Here is an 18,207-nt window from a genome sequence, read left to right on the forward strand (position 1 = left end):
CAGGGACTGAAACTCAGCTAGGAAAATTCTGCCCACAGTTTTTGATCCGATTTGGAATTTTTTTCCACATATTGACACAAACTAGTTTCAACAGATATGTGTTAATCTACAAATATTATGTGAAAAATAATGGATCTCTGGGAGCAACAGCAGAAGCTATCTGAATGAGTGACTCAACTTACATATTTTATTTGAGTGAAGCTCAGTTTCTAATTCTTACTTGAATCCAAGATTGAAGGTGGGCATTGTTTATTCCATTGGCTGCTATTGGATAATGCTATCATCTTGTAAATAAATTATTTCTGATGACCATTTCTAGCAAAATTAATAGGGTAATTTCAACTTTGGGCGATAGTGTAAAATAGGCAGTAATGGATCGGATGTCAATTATTTGTAATTTAAAATTTTTTTAGAATACCCAATTCTTTTTCTCCAGTTAAGGGGCAATTCCGTTGGCCAATTGACCTATCCTGTACATCTTTTTGTGTTGTGGGGGTGAGACCCACGCAGACACGGGGAGAATGTGCAAACTCCATGGATGTCAATTATAAACTTCACCCCATTTCTTTGCCACCAAAATTAATGGAAGGAAGAATTGGACAGGGTGAGCAGCAGGCAGTCAGTTTGGTATCGTACATTTGAGACTATCAGACAAAGTTATAACTACTCCCGTTAACCTTTTTAATGCTTTGGGATGTTTATCAAAATAATGCAAATAGCAATCTTCGAACACGGAAATCTGTAACCCATTGCAGGGTACCTATAATCACACATAGACTATTGTGAACTTTACTGTGTTTTAATTCAGTGTATCTCTGGCACCTTATGTATTACTAAGGACAATTACATTCTCTCAGAAGGATGAAGCATTGTGGTTTAATCACTGCAAGTTTATCCAGAAACAAGCAACATTTAATTACCAGTAAATAGTATGGCCAGTGTAGATTACAGACAAAACATCACACACTGTTACAAATTTTACCCTCTAAAGAAAATATCATGAACTGCATTAGTGTGATGTCTCTAACCCATTCACATGCATTACATTGGCTTAGAAATGTATGGCATTGTCAGTGTACAATAAAAAAAACTGTGACCACTGTAAAACCGACACAGATTACACATATCCTCATGCAAATAAATCTAGGAGTTGTGCTAAACAAGGCTTTTGAACTATAAACAGATTTATCAAAACAGTTGCACATCAAGGAAATGGTAAGTACTTTTATCTATGCTTTATTCTTAAAGGGACACCATATTGATGGAAAAATGCGTGAAAACCAATTATTAATGTATTAGAAACTCAATATTTTAATTCTCATTAGAAGTGCCCTGGAATAACATTTGCACTCAACGTGGTGGTAAAAGTGACAGGTGAAATTTCTCCATCAACCAACAAGACAGATTTGCAAAACATTTTCACAAATACAATATCCCTTTAATGGCATGTCCCATTATGAGTGCATGTGTGCCAAGTAATAGGAAAAAGTAATGAAGTGAAATAAAATCCAGCACTTTGACTTTACCTTGTTCCTTCATTACAAAATAAATTCAAAACAGGCCAAGGTAAAAAAAAATGCAAAGGCAAAAACTGAACGTCAATCCTAAAATACTTGAGAGAAAAAAAATAATTGGTGTGACAGCACATTACAGCGTGAAAAACACAGAATAACATTTCCTTTACATGTTACAGCTAAAATGATCAGCTAGAAAAACTTACTGAGCCGATGCTCTGCACTGTTAATACATCCACACTTGGCAACCAAATTCTGCAAAATATTTTGTGAAGAATTCTGAAAGTGCAAAATATTTCGTAAGAAGAAAACACTGCTGTACTCATATAACTTCTATAATGGCGGATTAACCTGAAGGGTCCATGATGAGGGCCTTTTGGAATGGCAAGGTCACGATCTTGAGAGGCCCTCCATAAGACTGGCTGAAGCAGCTAAATGTCTGCGTGCTGAACAGCTAATGGAAAGCTTGGGAGAATTTCTTGCAGCACCGTGGGGCATTGTGATCCTAATTACATAACACTGAACATTTAAATATATATTTATATAACGAGCTGTAAAATATTACAATTCTAAGAGTACCAGCTTCTTGTTCCCTCATTCCAGACAATGCTACTGAAATAAAACTGCACGCCACCTTTCTGCCATGGCTGCTCTGTTACGAAACGTATCTCCCATTGGAATGGAATGTGCTTTGCTTGGACCTCACAATGCTAAAAAACTTAATGTTATTATTGGTTGTCCAAATAAATAATTAGTGGGTTTCGAGTTAATGAAAGGAGAGTGGGGGAAAGGCACTGCCTTCTGTACTGAAGTTCCCTTGGATTCCCTCTCCACTGTTCTGGGGCTCCTCATGAAGCTGAACACTTGCTGATTTCCCATTGTTGCTGACACTGGTTTCATGCGGAACTGTGAGAGCTTTATTGTAAAATTGACCAACAGATCCAGCAGGAAGATATATCTGATCTTCAAATATATCCACTTCTTCCTCCTCTACTTCATTCTGGTTGCTGGGTGATGGAAGCATGCCACTTTGCTGTAGAAGGAAGCTGTTTCTAGTCTCAATCTCCGTCAGGCCGTTCCCACTGAAACCTTGGTCATCTGCCAGCTCCACCCATTCTTTCATCATTTCTTGTGTCCAGTTGTGTCTCCACCATTCAGAACTTGAAATAGGCTTAGCAGGTATGCGATTGTAATTTATCATTTTCCCCTTTGCGCTCTCACCACTTATAACGTCCGTATTTGCTGTTGTGCTGCTGGGGTCTAAAAGTACAGCAGGTTGTTCTTCTTTTTCCTCCCATATAGTCAGGCCACTAGATTCATCCTCTGGCTCAGTAGAGAACACATTTCCCAAAATAGGCAATGCAGTGGATGCCATGTCCAGTGCTGTGGTGTCAATGGTCAATAAATCAAGAGTCCCGCCCTTACTTGATGCATTGGGCTCAGAAGTTTGAATGTGTCCAGAAAAAGTCTTCAGCAGTGCAAACATTCTATCTACATCCTTCCAGTAATTAGTCCAGTCTCCAAAGCTAAGGCTATAATTATGCCTGTGTTCAAACAAGCTTTCATCCACACTGTACAAATTTTCAAGTCCTTCCCAGTTGATATTTTCTGTGAAGTTTGGTAGTTTGATTGGATTAGCCTTCCCATCCATCCCATAACTGTCCTCTGCTGGCAGAAACACAGATTTGAAGTGGATTATTTTCACATGCGGTGCATGCCCGTTGTTGCTGGCGCACGGTGTTTGCATGCAGACATGCACCTGCTCTAATATCAACTTGTTATTTAAAGCAAAATTAGAGGTAGCACAGCCCACTACACAAAGACTTGAACAAGACAGGAACAGGTTGAAGACACACACATCGCAATTTTAACATCGGCAATAGGGGAAGGAAGAATTCTTCAAAAGACAAATAGTGATTGACCACAGGCACAAAACTCACTGTCATAAAGAGATTTCTTAAAGAAAGTATCTAATGTGTAGCCATTCATATTTTACATACAATAAGGACAATATAAGTTGAAAGTTAATACTGCATATATTTCTAGCCCTATTGCCCTTAATATTCCTTCACATTCATTCAAATAGCATTTTGAAAGCAAGAAAATTGAATTTTTTATTAGTTACAGATAACAAAGGGCATATGCAGGAAGGGAGGGAACAGGTGTCCACCAGGCAGTCAAGAAGAAACAGGCAGGTGGCAGAGGAGCCTCCTGAGTGCATCTCCTTCTCCAACAAGTATCCAGTTCAGAATGCTAATGAAAGTGATGGTTCAATTAGGGTGTGCAGCCAAAGCCAAGCCCATGGCACCACAGGTACTTAGCTGCACGGGGGAAAGGGATGGGGAGTACGGGACACAAGGAAGACTGGAAGGGTATTAGTGATGGGTGATTTGATAGTTTGGGGAAAAGCAAAGTGTTTCTGTGGCAGCTGATATGACTCCAGGATGATGTTTTGCTGCCCTACTGCCAGGCTCAAGGATATCACTGAATGGCTGCAGAGTGTCCTGAGGGGGAGCGTGGACCGCCAACAGTTGTGGTCCATATGGGAACCAATGACATGGTCGAAAGAGCGGTATGAGGATTCAATTTATTGGGGAGAGGGCACGGACGGCTCAGTAGTCTATATTAGGCCATTAATAATATCAGAAAATAAGGATCCCAACACTGAGTTCTGGGAAACTCCACTACAAACCTTCTCCAGTCCAAAATATATCCATTAACCAACTACTCTTTCCTTTCACTCAGTCAATTTTGTATCCATGTTGTTACTGTCCTTTTTATTCCATGAGCTATAAGTTTGTTTACAAATGCGGCACTGTATCAAATTGCTTTTGGAAGTTCATGTACATCACAGCAACAGCATTGCCCTCATTAACCCTCTCTGTTATCCCTTCAATAAACTTCTGCAAGGTAGTTAAATATGATTTCTCCTTAAGGAATACATGCTGACTTTCCTGAATTAACTTTTTAAATGTATTCATGGGATGTAGGTGTCACTGGCTGGGACAGCATTTATTGCCAATCCCTAATTGTACTTCAGCGAAGTAGCTTGCTGGGCCATTTCGGGGGGCATTTAAGAGTTAGCCATATTGCTGTGGATCGGGTGTTACATGTGGGCCAAACCAGGTAAGGATGGTAGATTTCCTTCCCTAATGGGCACGAGTGGACCAGATTTTTTTTTACGACAATTGACAATGGTTTCATGGTCATCACTAGACTTTTACTTCCATGTACTATTACTTTTGTTCTGAATTATTGGGCGGGATTCTCTGGCCGCGTTCGCATGGAGACCGGAGAATCCTGCCCGAAGTCAATGGATTTGACTTCCAAAAGGCATTTGATAAAACGCCGTACAACAGTGTTGTGAACAAAGTTCTAGCTCATGGAATAAAATGAGCAGTAATAACACGGATGCAAAATTGGCTGAGTGACAGGAAACAGAGAGTAATGGCTTTTCAAATTGGAGGATGTTTGAAGTGGAGATCCCCAGGGGTCGGTTTTAGGACACCTGCTCTTCCTAGTATATACAAATGAGCTAGAACTTGGGATTCAGGTCACAATTTCCAGATGATACAAAACTCAGAAGTATTGTGAACTGTGAGGAGGTAGTGTAGAACTTTGAAAGAAACAGGTTGGTGGAATGGGCGGACAAATGGCAGATTAAATTTAATGCAAAGAAGTGTGAAGTGATTCATTTCGGTAGAAAGAACGCAGAGTGACAATATAAAATAAAGGGTACAATTTTAAAGCAATGCAGCAGCTGAGGGACCTGGGTGTACAGGTGTCTAAGTCAATGAAGGTGGCAGGACAGGCTGAGGGCCTGATTAATAAAATATCCTTTGCTTTGGTAAGAGGTGAATAAAGTAGAAAGACAAGGAAGTTATGTTAACCTTGTATAAAGCAGTGGTTTGGCCTTATCTGGAGCAGGAAGGATGTGGAGGCATTAGAGAATATGCAGGAAAGATTCAGAAGAATGGTTCCAGAGATAAAGAACTTCAGTTGCATAAATAGATTGGAGAAACTGAGACTGCTCTCCTTGGAGAAAAGCCGCTTGAGAGGAGATTTGATAGAGGTATTCAAAATCATGATGCAAATCTGGGCAAAGTAGATAGGACAGTTACAGTGTGGCCACATAAAGGTGCCAGAGCCATTTACTAAAATAAAGATTAAGCTAGGATCCCCAAATACCTAATGATTTTCTGAGAACTATTTTGTGAGTGATGACGTGACAGTCTCACTTTAAAAATATAGTTGATGTAAAAGGCCAGTTATATTTAAGTCCAAGCTGTATTTCTACAGGTTTAATTCAGTATTGCAGTTCCTAGAAATGTACTAAAAATATTGCAATTGAATCCGATCAAGTAATGTGCACAGTTATTATATGCATTTAACAATAAACGTACATTTTGCTAAACTCGGACCAAGGTTTGACAATACTGAGGGAGAAATTGTACTGTGGTTCACACGAGAAGGATAATAAGCATATTGTGGTTAATTCTGACTTTTGTGTAATAGTGTATAATATGTAATCCTGAATCAGCAGCTCATTTTACTTCAATGGATATAAAAATGAGGAGACAGAAAACCAGTTTCTAGTTTCACACAAAGTGAAAATGACCTAACGTATGTTGTAGGAAAGGACATGTCAGAGGAGGATGTTGATCAAAAGATAATTGCCATCCAAAAGCGAAAGGAACATAAATCTGCCGTCAGGCCCGGGTAACTGAAACCAATCACCTAAAAGCAATGATTTAAGAGAGGGCTTGGAGATTGTGTCAACTCACAATAACCTGGAAATACTCAGCAGGTCTGGCAGCATCATTAATGGGCAGGATCTTTCCTGGGACCCTGACGTTGGAACCAAATGGGGAACCTGAGCCTACACCTACAGGGAACCGAACCGGGGGAGCTCTCTTCCTGGAGGCAGCTTCCTAAATGGCCTTTTGTTTTTCCATCCAATTTAAGAATAGCAGGGTCCTGAAGCCGTCGGCTCAGTCAAAGCCTGGACAGTCCCAGTGGGTGGAGTAGGTGCTGTTGAGGCAGCAAATATTACCTCCAGCTCATATTTCACCTCCGCTGAGAGTCCAACTCTTGTTTCTATGTTTGTCCCATCATCATCTCTTTCTGCCTTGCACATTTTGTTATTTAATCACTCCTCACCTCTACCCAATCATAGACTTTTAGTTCTTTCCTTCTCTCATTCTCTCCTGCACCCACATTTCTCTGGCTTTTTAATTGCTTAAAATTGTTAATCTCTAACCTCTATGTTTCAGATCTGATGAAAAGGTCACTGACGTGAAATATGAAGTTTGTTTCTCCCTCCACAGACGCTACCTGATCGACGAAGCAGTTTAAGCACTTTGTTTCATTTCAGATTACCAGCACCCACTGTACTTTTCTTTTGCTACATAAATCTTTGGCACTAGGAAATACAATCCACCGATCTATTTCTCCACTGAATCAGTAATCAGTTCATTTATTTGAATCAGTTCTGAGCCTATTGCTCTGGGTGCTCGTCTATCAGTAACAAATGGAGCTAACTTTCATTTTGGCTACAGGCCGAAACTGGCACTTGTGGATATGTTGTCCAGTGGACACCTTGCCGGTTTATATGCTTGGGGTATATAACGTGTGGCCGATTTGCAATTCCTGGCTTTCCAACTGCACCCCAACTGAACAAGTGCTCGATCACTGACTTTTGCATAAAGGGGTAGATTTTTAACTTCCCAGCAGCAGTAACAGTGACATTGTAGATCGGTCAGCCATTATAGAAACTCCTCAATTTTCATTTACAGTTGAAGTATTTTGGACTTTTCAATATCGACGTTTAATACCAGTTTTTTAAGGAAAAGGAAAATGATGTGCTGGTCATCCTAGATGACATGTTAAAAGATCAGAATTTGATTCACAATAATGTCAAGAACATAGAAATGTTAAACTTGACTCAAATCTGAAGGCATGCTGGGAAGCCTCGCCAAGCTCGAAAGGTATCATGGATATTTTCATTGCTTCAGACTGTTGAAGGTTAACTGCTGTTTGTGAGTCACGCTGTACTTGGAGGGAGATAAGGATAAGGTTAGAAATAAGGCAAACCATAATGAGAATAGTTGGCTGTAGCCATGAAAGAGAGAAAGGGGGATGGGGGTGGGGGGAAAACATCAGCAAACTGTTTTGCTGCAACAAAGAGAAATAAAAATAGTCATTTTATTGTGATTGTCAGGAGACAGACCAGAAGCAATTCAAAGAAGACATCAATGAATTAACCCCTCAGTCCCTGCAAGCTGCAGAATAATCATTCTGAGGAGTACTGCTGGAGAAGCCTGAAAACATTTCTACCTGTAAAACTGTTAAGTCTTAATGCCAATAAACCAATTATTTAGAGAAATGTTTTCACATTGATTAATTCTTACTAATTATGAGAATGAGAATAAAACCACACTCATTGATTATAATGGGAATTAAAATTGAACAGCTGACCCATACTACGGGCTGGATTTTTCGGCCAGGCCCGCCGCAAGATTATCACGGACGGGACGTCGACCATGTAAAGGTCCGTTGACCTAGAATGGGAATTTCCAGTCGCTGGGCGGGTGCGGTGGAAAAATGCTGGCCTACTAGTTTAATGCCTAGTGCCAAGGTGAAGTAGCCCATAGTTTCCATGTTATTTTATTTCAAAAAACCTGTTTATTACTTTCTTACACATTGCACGCAGTAGACATCTTCCTTCAAGAAAAGTCACAGGGGTTGATTTTGATTGCTTTTACCTGGTATTAGCAGGGCAGTAGTAATTAATAATGGAGTTAGCAGCTTTACTGGTCTGTAACACCGTTTATGTAAGGCAACTCCATTTTTAAAGGGGCTTTGTGGCAGGTGACCGAACTGCCTGCTTTTATTGGGCTCTAGGCCAATTTTAATGTAGAAATCTGGGCCTTATCATGCAACTAGGAGACCAATTGCCATTATAAATTGGAACCGGTGGGAGGCTGCTCTGTGCATATACTGACCAATTACACAGACAATGGAGCTGAAGAGACCTACCAAAATGTAAAGTTATTTTTGTGGCTCCCCGGTGAAGGTTTTTCATGGAAATAATCTCGGCTACTGTTGTTCTTGGACCCCCAGGCTCCTTGATCACAAATGCCCAACTACCAACCACCATGCTGGAAGCTGCCTTGGCTTGCTCCTTCATCCTTCCATCTGTCGAGCTGCATTAGGATGTCTGCTTGATGCCCCACAGCTGCCCTCCCAATCTATAAAACCAGGGACTCTAAATCATAGGGATTACTTCATCTGGCAAAGGCAGCTGACCAGCACCTGTACTCCACCAATCACCCAAAGGAAAAGATTTTTTGTTCTCAGAAAATTTCTTCAAGTCATATTTTATGCTGTTTTCAAAATGTCACACAATAAAAGATAACACAAAAGGAAATGCAGAAAGTTGTGCTACTTCAGAGGGAAAACCAGAAATATAATAAATGGCAGTGTGTGAGGTCCTGTTAGGTGGACTGCATAGCCTGTGAGGGTTAGGAAAATGGTCAAAGCTGAAAATCAAAAGCAAATCCAAAGAAAGCCAATAAAGCGCAAGCAGGACAAATGACCCTCAGTCTTGGTTTGGACAATCCAGGTGGTTGGATAGGTTTCTCCTTGGGAAAATAAGGCAATGAACGGTGACTAATGGTTAGCAGTCTAAGGCTAACAGAAAAGCAAACTGCAGCAGCAACACGATGAACCTACACACTAAAAAAAAAAAGATTTATTAGTGAAATGGACATACTGGACAATGTAGGATGAGAGAAAGTGAAGTAAATCTGTCCGTAGGAATGGTCTGCAATTTACTATCTTGAACTGTTTTATTTTCTAGTACTGACACAATAGAAATATAGAAGCCCAGGGTTGTAAACAAATTTAACTTTCTATTGGCCACCGTCAGGACAAGAACATAACCCTGGAGATATATCTAGTTTCATCGGCGAAGTGTAATAATTACCTTGAAAGATAAGGGTCAGGTTTGTGTAGTGTTATTTACTTTGGCATCTTTTAGTGATCCCCTGCTAAAACGGAGCATGAGATGTGCCAAAGCGCTTAATAGCCAATGAGGCACTTCTGAAGCACATTCACTGTTGTAATGTGGAAAATATAGCAGCCAATGGGAGGACAATAAGCTCTCACAAACACCAATGAAAGAGATGGCTGGATAGAGCTTGAACCCAAAGTCTAGTGACTCAAAAGCACAAGTGATACAACTGAGTCACACCTGACAAAAAATACACCCTCAAATGGTGAATTTGAGATAAGGGAAGGTGGAGATGGGTGATTGGGGGAGGGGCTAAGGGGGATGGGGTAGTAGATGAAAGGACAGGGTTGTGGAGAGTCTGTTTAGAACTGCAATATTCCAAAGGAAGGCATTTTTAAAACATTGAATTATTCTGCAGGTTACAAACATCTATGTGCTTAAAATTAATGACAAATGCTTTTGCCAGATCTGGGTAACTGTAGATCATATTCATATTCTTGAATCCTATGGTGGAATATTCGTGTCATGTATTTACCTGACTGTCAGACTTATCTACTTTTAATTAATAACATGCAAATAAATGACCAATATATGTGAAACTAATAGACATTACAGGAAAAAGCCGGGAGCTGGAATTTATTAGGTTGTTTGATAAGTGCTGAAGTTTTATTTCAGTTGTCAGGTATTCAATAGAATCAGAGAATTTACAGTGCCGAAGGAGGCCATTCGGCCCATCGGGTGTGCGCCGGCCCTTGGCAAGAGTACTCCACTTAAGCCCACACCTCCACCCTATCCCCATAACTCCACCTAACCTTATTTTGGACACTAAGGGCAATTTTAGCCTGGCCAATCCACCTAACCTGCACATCTTTGGACTGTAGGAGGAAACCGGAGCACCCGGAGTAAACTCACGCAGACACGAGGACAACGTGCAGACTCTGCACAGACAGTGACCTAAGCCGGGAATCGAACCTGGGACCCTGGAGCTGTGAAGCAACAGTGCTAACTACTGTGCTACCGTGCCACCCATTACTGGTGCAATTTTAATTTCAAAATATACTCAAGTCACAATTTTAAAATGTATTTGTGGAAAGAAAGACAATTAAGGTTTCAAATGTCTTGTTCTTCTGCCACACTCCTGCTGCATCTCTGTGGTGGACTGGCTGCAAAGGAGTTTGTGAACCAGGTACCCCAACTCATGACTCTGTTCAGTTGCAGGCCTTCCATAGGACCTGCTCAAGGTTGTCAGTGCAGACATGAACATGACTAGAGGCATGCAGTCTCAGCGAAGGAGATCACATATGTGTGGTCTGCCAGGACCTCGGCGGGATAATTACAGCCATGAGGGAGTTTGTACTTCCTTATTTGGGTGGCTCTAGCAATAACTCTTCCCCCTCGCCCCCCCCCCCCCCATCAGATGTACAGAGTGTGCTGCTAATAGCCTGGGAACCTGCTTGCGGTTTTGAAATTGGGTGAACCTGCCAACATTGGCAGGGATGCTGCCAGTTTCACTGGAATCAAAGACACCGGTATTTATTTAATCATTTTGCTCTTGTGCATTTTGCTCTCTGGAGGGCATACCATTTTCATGCTCAAAGATGACTCTCCCTCAGCTGTTTGTTATTGTTACTCTGTAAGTGGCAGCTGGAGAATGGCTTTTGATGATGCAGTCATCAGTGCTTCTCTGGGAAGAAACCTCATCTCAATTTATTGCATCACTCTGCCAGCAGATGTGAGCAAGTGTGGGACTGGACCAGCATGCCCATCATTGATTACAGTTCCATTTCTCATGCACATAATTACCCTCTGCTCCCCTCTAACCCCTCCCCCACCAGAACACAAGCCTGACACCATAAAACACTATGAAGTGTCTCGATGCCAGGAAGGGGCATTCCTGACTACAGAGTACATGGAATTTAAAGAAACAGGGAACTTGGCATGAAGCAAGAAAAAAAGACAAGACCTTATTTCTTCAAGAACAAAAAAGCTGTTGAAAGAGACAGGGCCCAGTAGAATCTTTTATTCATTGGCACAACAATGTACACCCAAAAGCACCCTGAAAGGATGCTCTTGTGGCGTGCTTTAATGAAGATGTCATTGTTCAAGCAGTGTAATATCAAAAGTAATCAATTCTATGCAATCCCAACTGCCAAATTACAGCTACTGTCACTTCTGTGCAATTGTGCGTTTGCCAATAATATACCACAATAACAAATTTTTGCAGCCAATCCATTTTAGGAGAAAAGTTAAGAGTTGCAGTCACAAAATTGAAGAAACAGGGATGCATATGAATTGAAAACTTATAAGTTAAGTTGCTATCACCACCTTAACAGTTATCTCTTCCCTATTTGATGAATTAACACTAATAAATAGCTTTTAGTCACTCACAAGGACCTGAAGCTAGGCCTCCTCAACTTTGGCCACTTTCGATGCTGCTGTAGCCTGGCAACCAGGTAGCAGGAACAAAAAGATGCAAATATCAATGTTATAATTTAAAAATAAGATTAAATTAAGTACATACATCATTTTATGAGTCTCTATGTACATATTCTGACTTATTTTAGATGATTGTAGATTTTTAAAAAACCTTTTTTGTAATGTAATTCTTTACCAGACGGGATGATGATTTCATCAGCTTATAAAATCTTTACTTTTACCTTGCCATCTATTTGAAAAGTTTTGTCTTTAGTGTGATGTCATTCCTGTGATGTCATTCTTTGTAAACAACACCATGAAAGATTGCCTAGTTTTTAAAAAAATCTCCCAGTTTAAGACTTTTCTGCATTAGATTCCCTTTTGTTACTAAGAGAACAGATGGATGTCCTTTCCCTGAGCCCTCTCCCAATTCCTTTCAGACTCTTAACTATCAAAGTTGTTGGAGAATGGTCCTGCGTGACATGTGCCATTATGTTTGTGCTGTCTGTGCAGAAGCTTTCAAGCCTTCACTCAGTGCTTTATGAGCAGTCCTGTCAAGAGAGGGAGCTTATTGTGTGGGGACTACAGATGCAAAATCACATTGTTCACCAGTGGAAGTTAAAGTTTTTTTTAAGAGTTAAGACAATTTAGTGAATTTATATTAGATTTGCGAAGGTATCCTTTAAGATGTAAAAGGCAATTTAAAGCTTGCCAATTATAAATAGACAAAAAGTTAACAAAATGACTTTACAAATGTGTTGAAATACAAGCTCAGAGATTTCCATTAAAATTGATTAGTTTGAGCAGAATTATTGAAAACAACTGACGTTAATGATAGAAAATGTTTTTGAAGTGAAAATACTCCAAATTATCAACTGAACCACAGTCCACATAAGCAAAAATACAGTTAAAACATTCTAAAATATTACGATCTTTGGTTCAGAATGGGAGCCACAAGATTATACCGCCCCGACGCCGGCACGTGATTCTCCGGCTCGGATGGGCCGAGCGGCTGTAAAAAAAAAAGTCTCACCAGCGCCGTTCTAACCTGCTCTGAGCCAGCGGGACCTCGGCATTGAAGGGTTGGGTGGCGGCCTGTGGGGTGGGAGGGGGGGTCCAACCCCGGGGGGGGGGGGGGGGGGGAGCACCAATGTGGCCTGGCCCGCGATCGGGGCCCACCGATCGGCCGGACGGCCTCTCTGGCTGGGGGCCTCCTTTCCTATGCATCGGCCCCTGTAGCCCTGTGCCATGTTGCGTCGGGGCCGGTGCGTTGAGGGAGGCCACTGCGCATGCGCGCATTGGCCCCACTGCGCATGCGCGAATCCCGCGGCGCCCAGTTCGCGCCGGGGTCGGCAGCTGGAGTGGCGTGAACCGCTCCAGTGCCATGCTGGCCCCCTGTAGAGGCCAGAATTAGTCCTGGGAGCGGCCTGTTCACGCCGTCGTAAACCACAACGGCGTTTACGACGGCGTGGACACTCTGCCGCGGGATGAGAGAATCCCGCCCAGAGCATTTTACAGCAGATTTAACTATAATCGCAAATTTATATCTGTAGAGTTCTCATTAGATTGCTTTTTAAAAATAAAGTTAATACTTTGGTTGTAGAATTTTACAAATATATTGGGAGTGTAGTTTTTGTTTTGGCCAAATCCGGGCACAAATTTCACTCAAGATTGCTCTAGCTTTCCAAAATGAAGTTATGGTTCACATTTTGCTCAAAGTCATTTGCATACTCACAAATGTAAAGTCACCCATGAACTAGCACAATAAGGCAGTGCTTTAGAATGTAATGGTATTTTATTTTTCTGCTTTAAAAAAAATCCCTGGCGTGCTTAAAATTGATAAACGGGTCTAATTTTATTAATACAGCTGAAATGGGTTCATCGGAAAATATAGACATTGTCCACCACGTGAGCAATCTGATTTTAGGTAACTGAAAAAGACTAAAATATTTATACGAACCCATTTACTAAGTTACATTGGTATACAGTAGGCAGTTTCTTAGTAATTCTCTTTATATTTAAAACTTTTAGAAGTACCCATTGGTGCTCTTGCACCTAAAAGGTTCTTGGTTATAAGAGACTCCTCAAGGTCCGCAAATAAGTCAATTAGCGGGAACACACCATGGCGATGCATCGATCTGGGGTGTGATAAGCTTTGTGAGCTGGGGAAACCAGCGCAAGACTGCGGAAATTTACACTGGGTGTGCAACCTCAGCAGGCACTACCCAATGACCTGTGTCCGTGTGCGCGTGTGTGTGATCTGTGTTAAGTGTGGACATATACTTGTGTATATTTGTCATATGAGTCAGACAGGAGCGGAATTTTCTGAAAAAATGGCGAAGTGTCAGTTTCTGACTGAAAACCATCGTATTTCTCCTCTGAAACACAGCCAGGTTGTGGAAGTCACCACTGTTGTATTATATTGTATATATGGGTATTACGGTAAGGACCCTGTACTACAGGTACCGGGGTAGATCCCTGCCTGCTGGCTCCGCCCAGGAGGTGGAGTATAAATATGTGTGCTCTCCGAACAGCAGCCATTTCGTAAGCTGCTGTAGGAGGCCACACATCTCTGTGTAATAAAGCCTCGATTACATTCTACTCTCGTCTCGTCGTAATTGATAGTGCTTCACAGGTTTAAGATCTTCTGACACTTTGTCAGAAAGGAATCGGTGGGCATGTTTAGCACTGTCATTCTGGCAGCAGGGTGCCTCGTAGAGCTGGCAAGCCCAGTTACACAGAGATCAGTGTGCCATCTTTAAAGGATACCTGAGCAACGAGAACACTGAACTCCCTCCCACGGCCATGGAGGACTCCCGTCACAAGCCTGGGGGTGACCCCCACCACCAAGGAAGTATCGAGGTCACTCTCACTACCCCCCACCCCACCCTGCCATTCTCCAACACGTAGATTTGTGCCGTGCCGAACGGGCCCGAAAAACCGCACCCAGTGATGGGTAGAATGATAGGAATCAATTTAACTTCAGTTCAAAATCATTCTCAGCTTCCAGAAGCATTAACTGAACTGGGATCACAACAAAAATAAATTATTCGGATTCCTGTGGTACCCAAAGAGCAAAGTTGAGTAAAACAGATGATCTGAAATAAGATTTAGCTGTTATTTGTTAAAGGATAAGTTGTCATGCATGAAAGAACGCTGAGTGCAATGCACAAAAAAGAAAAACAAAAGCTTCAATGGGCGAGCTCATGCAATTGGTTGGAAAGAAAGTTGTTTATGAGAATAAAAAGTATGGATACCTGTGCTGATCAAAGCTTCCTCCATCTTTATTTCCTGATTAGGAAAATACAAGAGTAATTTTTGTTAATGATTTTAGAATGGTAAATTATTCACAATGTATCTGTCCATGCATTACCTGAAGAAAAATGTAATAAGTTAAAAATAGAGAGAAAAAGTATCCTTTCACACAAGAATTAATCAATACAACATGGCTGGGAAACCAAGAATAATAGTGAATCAAGAGCGGTCTTGTATCATTGTAAACTAATGGATTAAGAAGGTAAGCTTCTACAGTCACTTTATTAGGCAATGGAAATGTATAGAATGCAACAGGTATAGGTTTGTCTTTGTGCAAAAGTGTATAGCAGGATGATAGTGAATCAGCAGCCAGTTAAACATTTCCACCACTTTTTATTCCCTTTGCCTTCATCAGAAATAAACATTAGGGGAGATGTAAAATGGGCTGATGATTGGCTACTGCCTATTTTACTTCTGCCTAAAGTCAAATGTATTGCTTCTGACACTGATATCTGACCTTATATTCAATATTAGCTTCTGGACCATGCTAACAGAATTACAAACAGTTTACAATATTACACTAACTTAGTATCTCGCTTTCATCACTTCCTTAGGGTTCTGTAATGATTTGACAACTGAATTTCTGTTGCATGGGTCTGTGAAAGTAGTATTTTTGTTCTCAATTTTCAGAAAGGAATGATTATCTACACCTCATCCACAGGCAGGTTATTATAGATAGAATTTACAGTGCAGTAGGAGGCCATTCGGCCCATCGAGTCTGCACCGGCTCTTGGAAAGAGCGCCCTTCCCAAGGTCAACACCTCCACCCTATCCCCATAACCCAGTAAACCCCACCCAACACTAAGGGCAATTTTGGACACTAAGGGCAATTTAGCATGGCCAATCCACCTAACCTGCACATCTTTGGACTGTGGGAGGAAACCGGAGCACCCGGAGGAAACCCACGCACACACGGGGAGGATGTGCAGACTCCGCACAGACAGAGACCCAAGCCGGAATCGAACCTGAGACTCTGGCGCTGTGAAGCAATTGTGCTATCCACAATGCTACCGTGCTGCCCTTAATTAACAATTGTTAATTAACAATTACAAATTAGTCACTACGTGCTGCTACACGTGCTTACTGCTACAGTATATATCTCATAGAAAAGTAATTATACTAAGTCAATCTTCTTCATTTAAATGTAAGTTACCTGTTCTGCCTAGCTATGCACACGCTACTTTCTGTAAAATAAATTTGGATAGATAGAGACAGTTCAAGTTGGGTGTGCAGCCTACATGTGAACTAATAATAAATGCTTTTTTTTGAGAGAATAATTCATGCTTTGGGGAGAATAGAGCCTATTTGAGGAAAATGTTTTACGATATGGATACCAAAATATCGAATTTGAGTAATCACTTTGGGAATATGGCGCTTCCGAAGACCTTCAAGACTGTCTTATTACAAGTCTGATCTAAAATCAGTAATCCGTATCCAGATTGGTTTTAAAAGATGTGTTCGTTGAATTGCAGAGCTGGTGATGAGTGCACTTGTTCAGGCAGATCTTCTGGTTCAAATGCACCGGTGTGCCAAAGTTGTGGTTAGGATAATCGTTGATTGGCTGAAAAAGTCTTCATAATCAGATTTAAAGCACTTAAAACAATATTTTAGAACTTGCTGCCCCCTCCAAAATGGACAGTGGGGCCACAAAAAGAAATACGGTTTCAAATTTGAGAGGATGCAGCTTTTTTGGGCCCTGGTAATTTCTCCCCGGTCAAGCCCACACTTAGAATTATTTTCATCACTGGAGAGCTGAACTTGCTGACCGGACCGGCTCCATAAGGATCTGGCCACCATTTTGAAAGGGTGCCCCAATCTCTAAGAAGGCTTGTGGGTCTCCCTCTCCACCCATGGGCAATGGCAACCCCCCACACACACATGGGCATTACACCACACCCGACATTTGGTAACACGCCGCTATGGGGTCGTTGAGGGCCCTGATTTTCAGGCCTTACTCATGCCCCTTTTTGGGCCCCTCTCTCTTCTTGGACCCCACCCTTCACCCCCCCCAACCTTCCAGAGGCCCCATCATTCCCACCCTGCACCTCCCCACCCTTCAGACCCCCCACTCCACCCTCCTTTCATGGGCATGGTCCCCTTCAGGCCCTGACCCTTGGCCTTGTACCTGGCACCCGGGCACTGCCACCCTGGCAGTGCTCCTGCAGGCTTTGCAGTGCCACCCGGGCACCTTGGCAGTGCCAAGGTGGCCACATTCCAGGGTGAGGACCAGGGGCTCACCCTTCCCTGTCACTGACCACCCAGGGCCCTCCGATGTCCCGGGAAATCCTGGGAGCCGTTCTGCCCGGTCAACGTTTGTGTGGATCAGTACTGAATGGCGCCAGGCTGGGGACTCCCCTGCCATTAGATGAAGCTAGGAGCCCAGTAGATCATGGGTGAGCATGCCTTAGCCTTAGGTGTGCAAGACTTGTTCACGCCCATTGTTGGTGGGAACCTGATTGTGATGCCTCACGAGACATACTGGCTGCCGGGAAACCCGCGGGAGGTTTCTTCCAGCCTCTAACAGCCATGTCGTCCTCCCGTTCGGGTGCGTGCGGCCGGTAAATCGGGCCCCAAATTATGTTTTCCGGATACTTTTTTTCTTTTTTTCAATAAATTTAGAGTGTCCAAATCATTTTTTCCAATTAAGGGACAATTTAGCGTGGCCAATCCACCTAGCCTGCACATCTTTGGGTTGTGGGGGCGAAACCCACGCAGACACGGGGAGAATGTGCAAACTCCACACGGACAGTGACCCAGGGCCGGGATCAAACCTGGGACCTTGGCGCCGTATAGCAGCAGAGCTAACCACTGTGCCACTGTGCTGTCCCGTGTTTTCCTGATACAAGGGCGCAATTTAATGGAAAAAGTTTCTAAGTGTTGTATTTGGGGCGATTTCCCGGGTGCTTCCTGATAGCCGACCTAGTGAGACCGTGGTCCATATTTCATGGC

General features: G+C 42.2%; 1 protein-coding gene across 13 annotated transcripts in view; it reads right to left on the minus strand.

Annotated features, from left to right (window-relative positions):
* Positions 1 to 860: 860 nt before the first annotated feature.
* sulf1 (sulfatase 1) overlaps positions 861 to 18,207 on the minus strand; it is an 821,278-nt gene continuing 803,931 nt past the window's right edge. For 9 of the 13 annotated variants that reach the window (XM_072467605.1, XM_072467606.1, XM_072467604.1 and 6 more), the window contains one exon: positions 861 to 3,179. In XM_072467605.1, coding sequence (XP_072323706.1) covers positions 2,281 to 3,179 — 899 coding nt within the window. In that variant the 3' untranslated portion in view covers positions 861 to 2,280. Of the gene's footprint in view, positions 3,183 to 11,916; positions 11,971 to 15,200; positions 15,235 to 18,207 lie in introns of all 13 variants that reach the window. The other 4 variants (XM_072467611.1, XM_072467610.1, XM_072467612.1 and 1 more) reach the window with 4 other exon arrangements.

This window comes from Scyliorhinus torazame, chromosome 11, assembly GCF_047496885.1.
Source record: "Scyliorhinus torazame isolate Kashiwa2021f chromosome 11, sScyTor2.1, whole genome shotgun sequence".
Taxonomy (NCBI): Eukaryota; Metazoa; Chordata; class Chondrichthyes; order Carcharhiniformes; family Scyliorhinidae; genus Scyliorhinus; species Scyliorhinus torazame.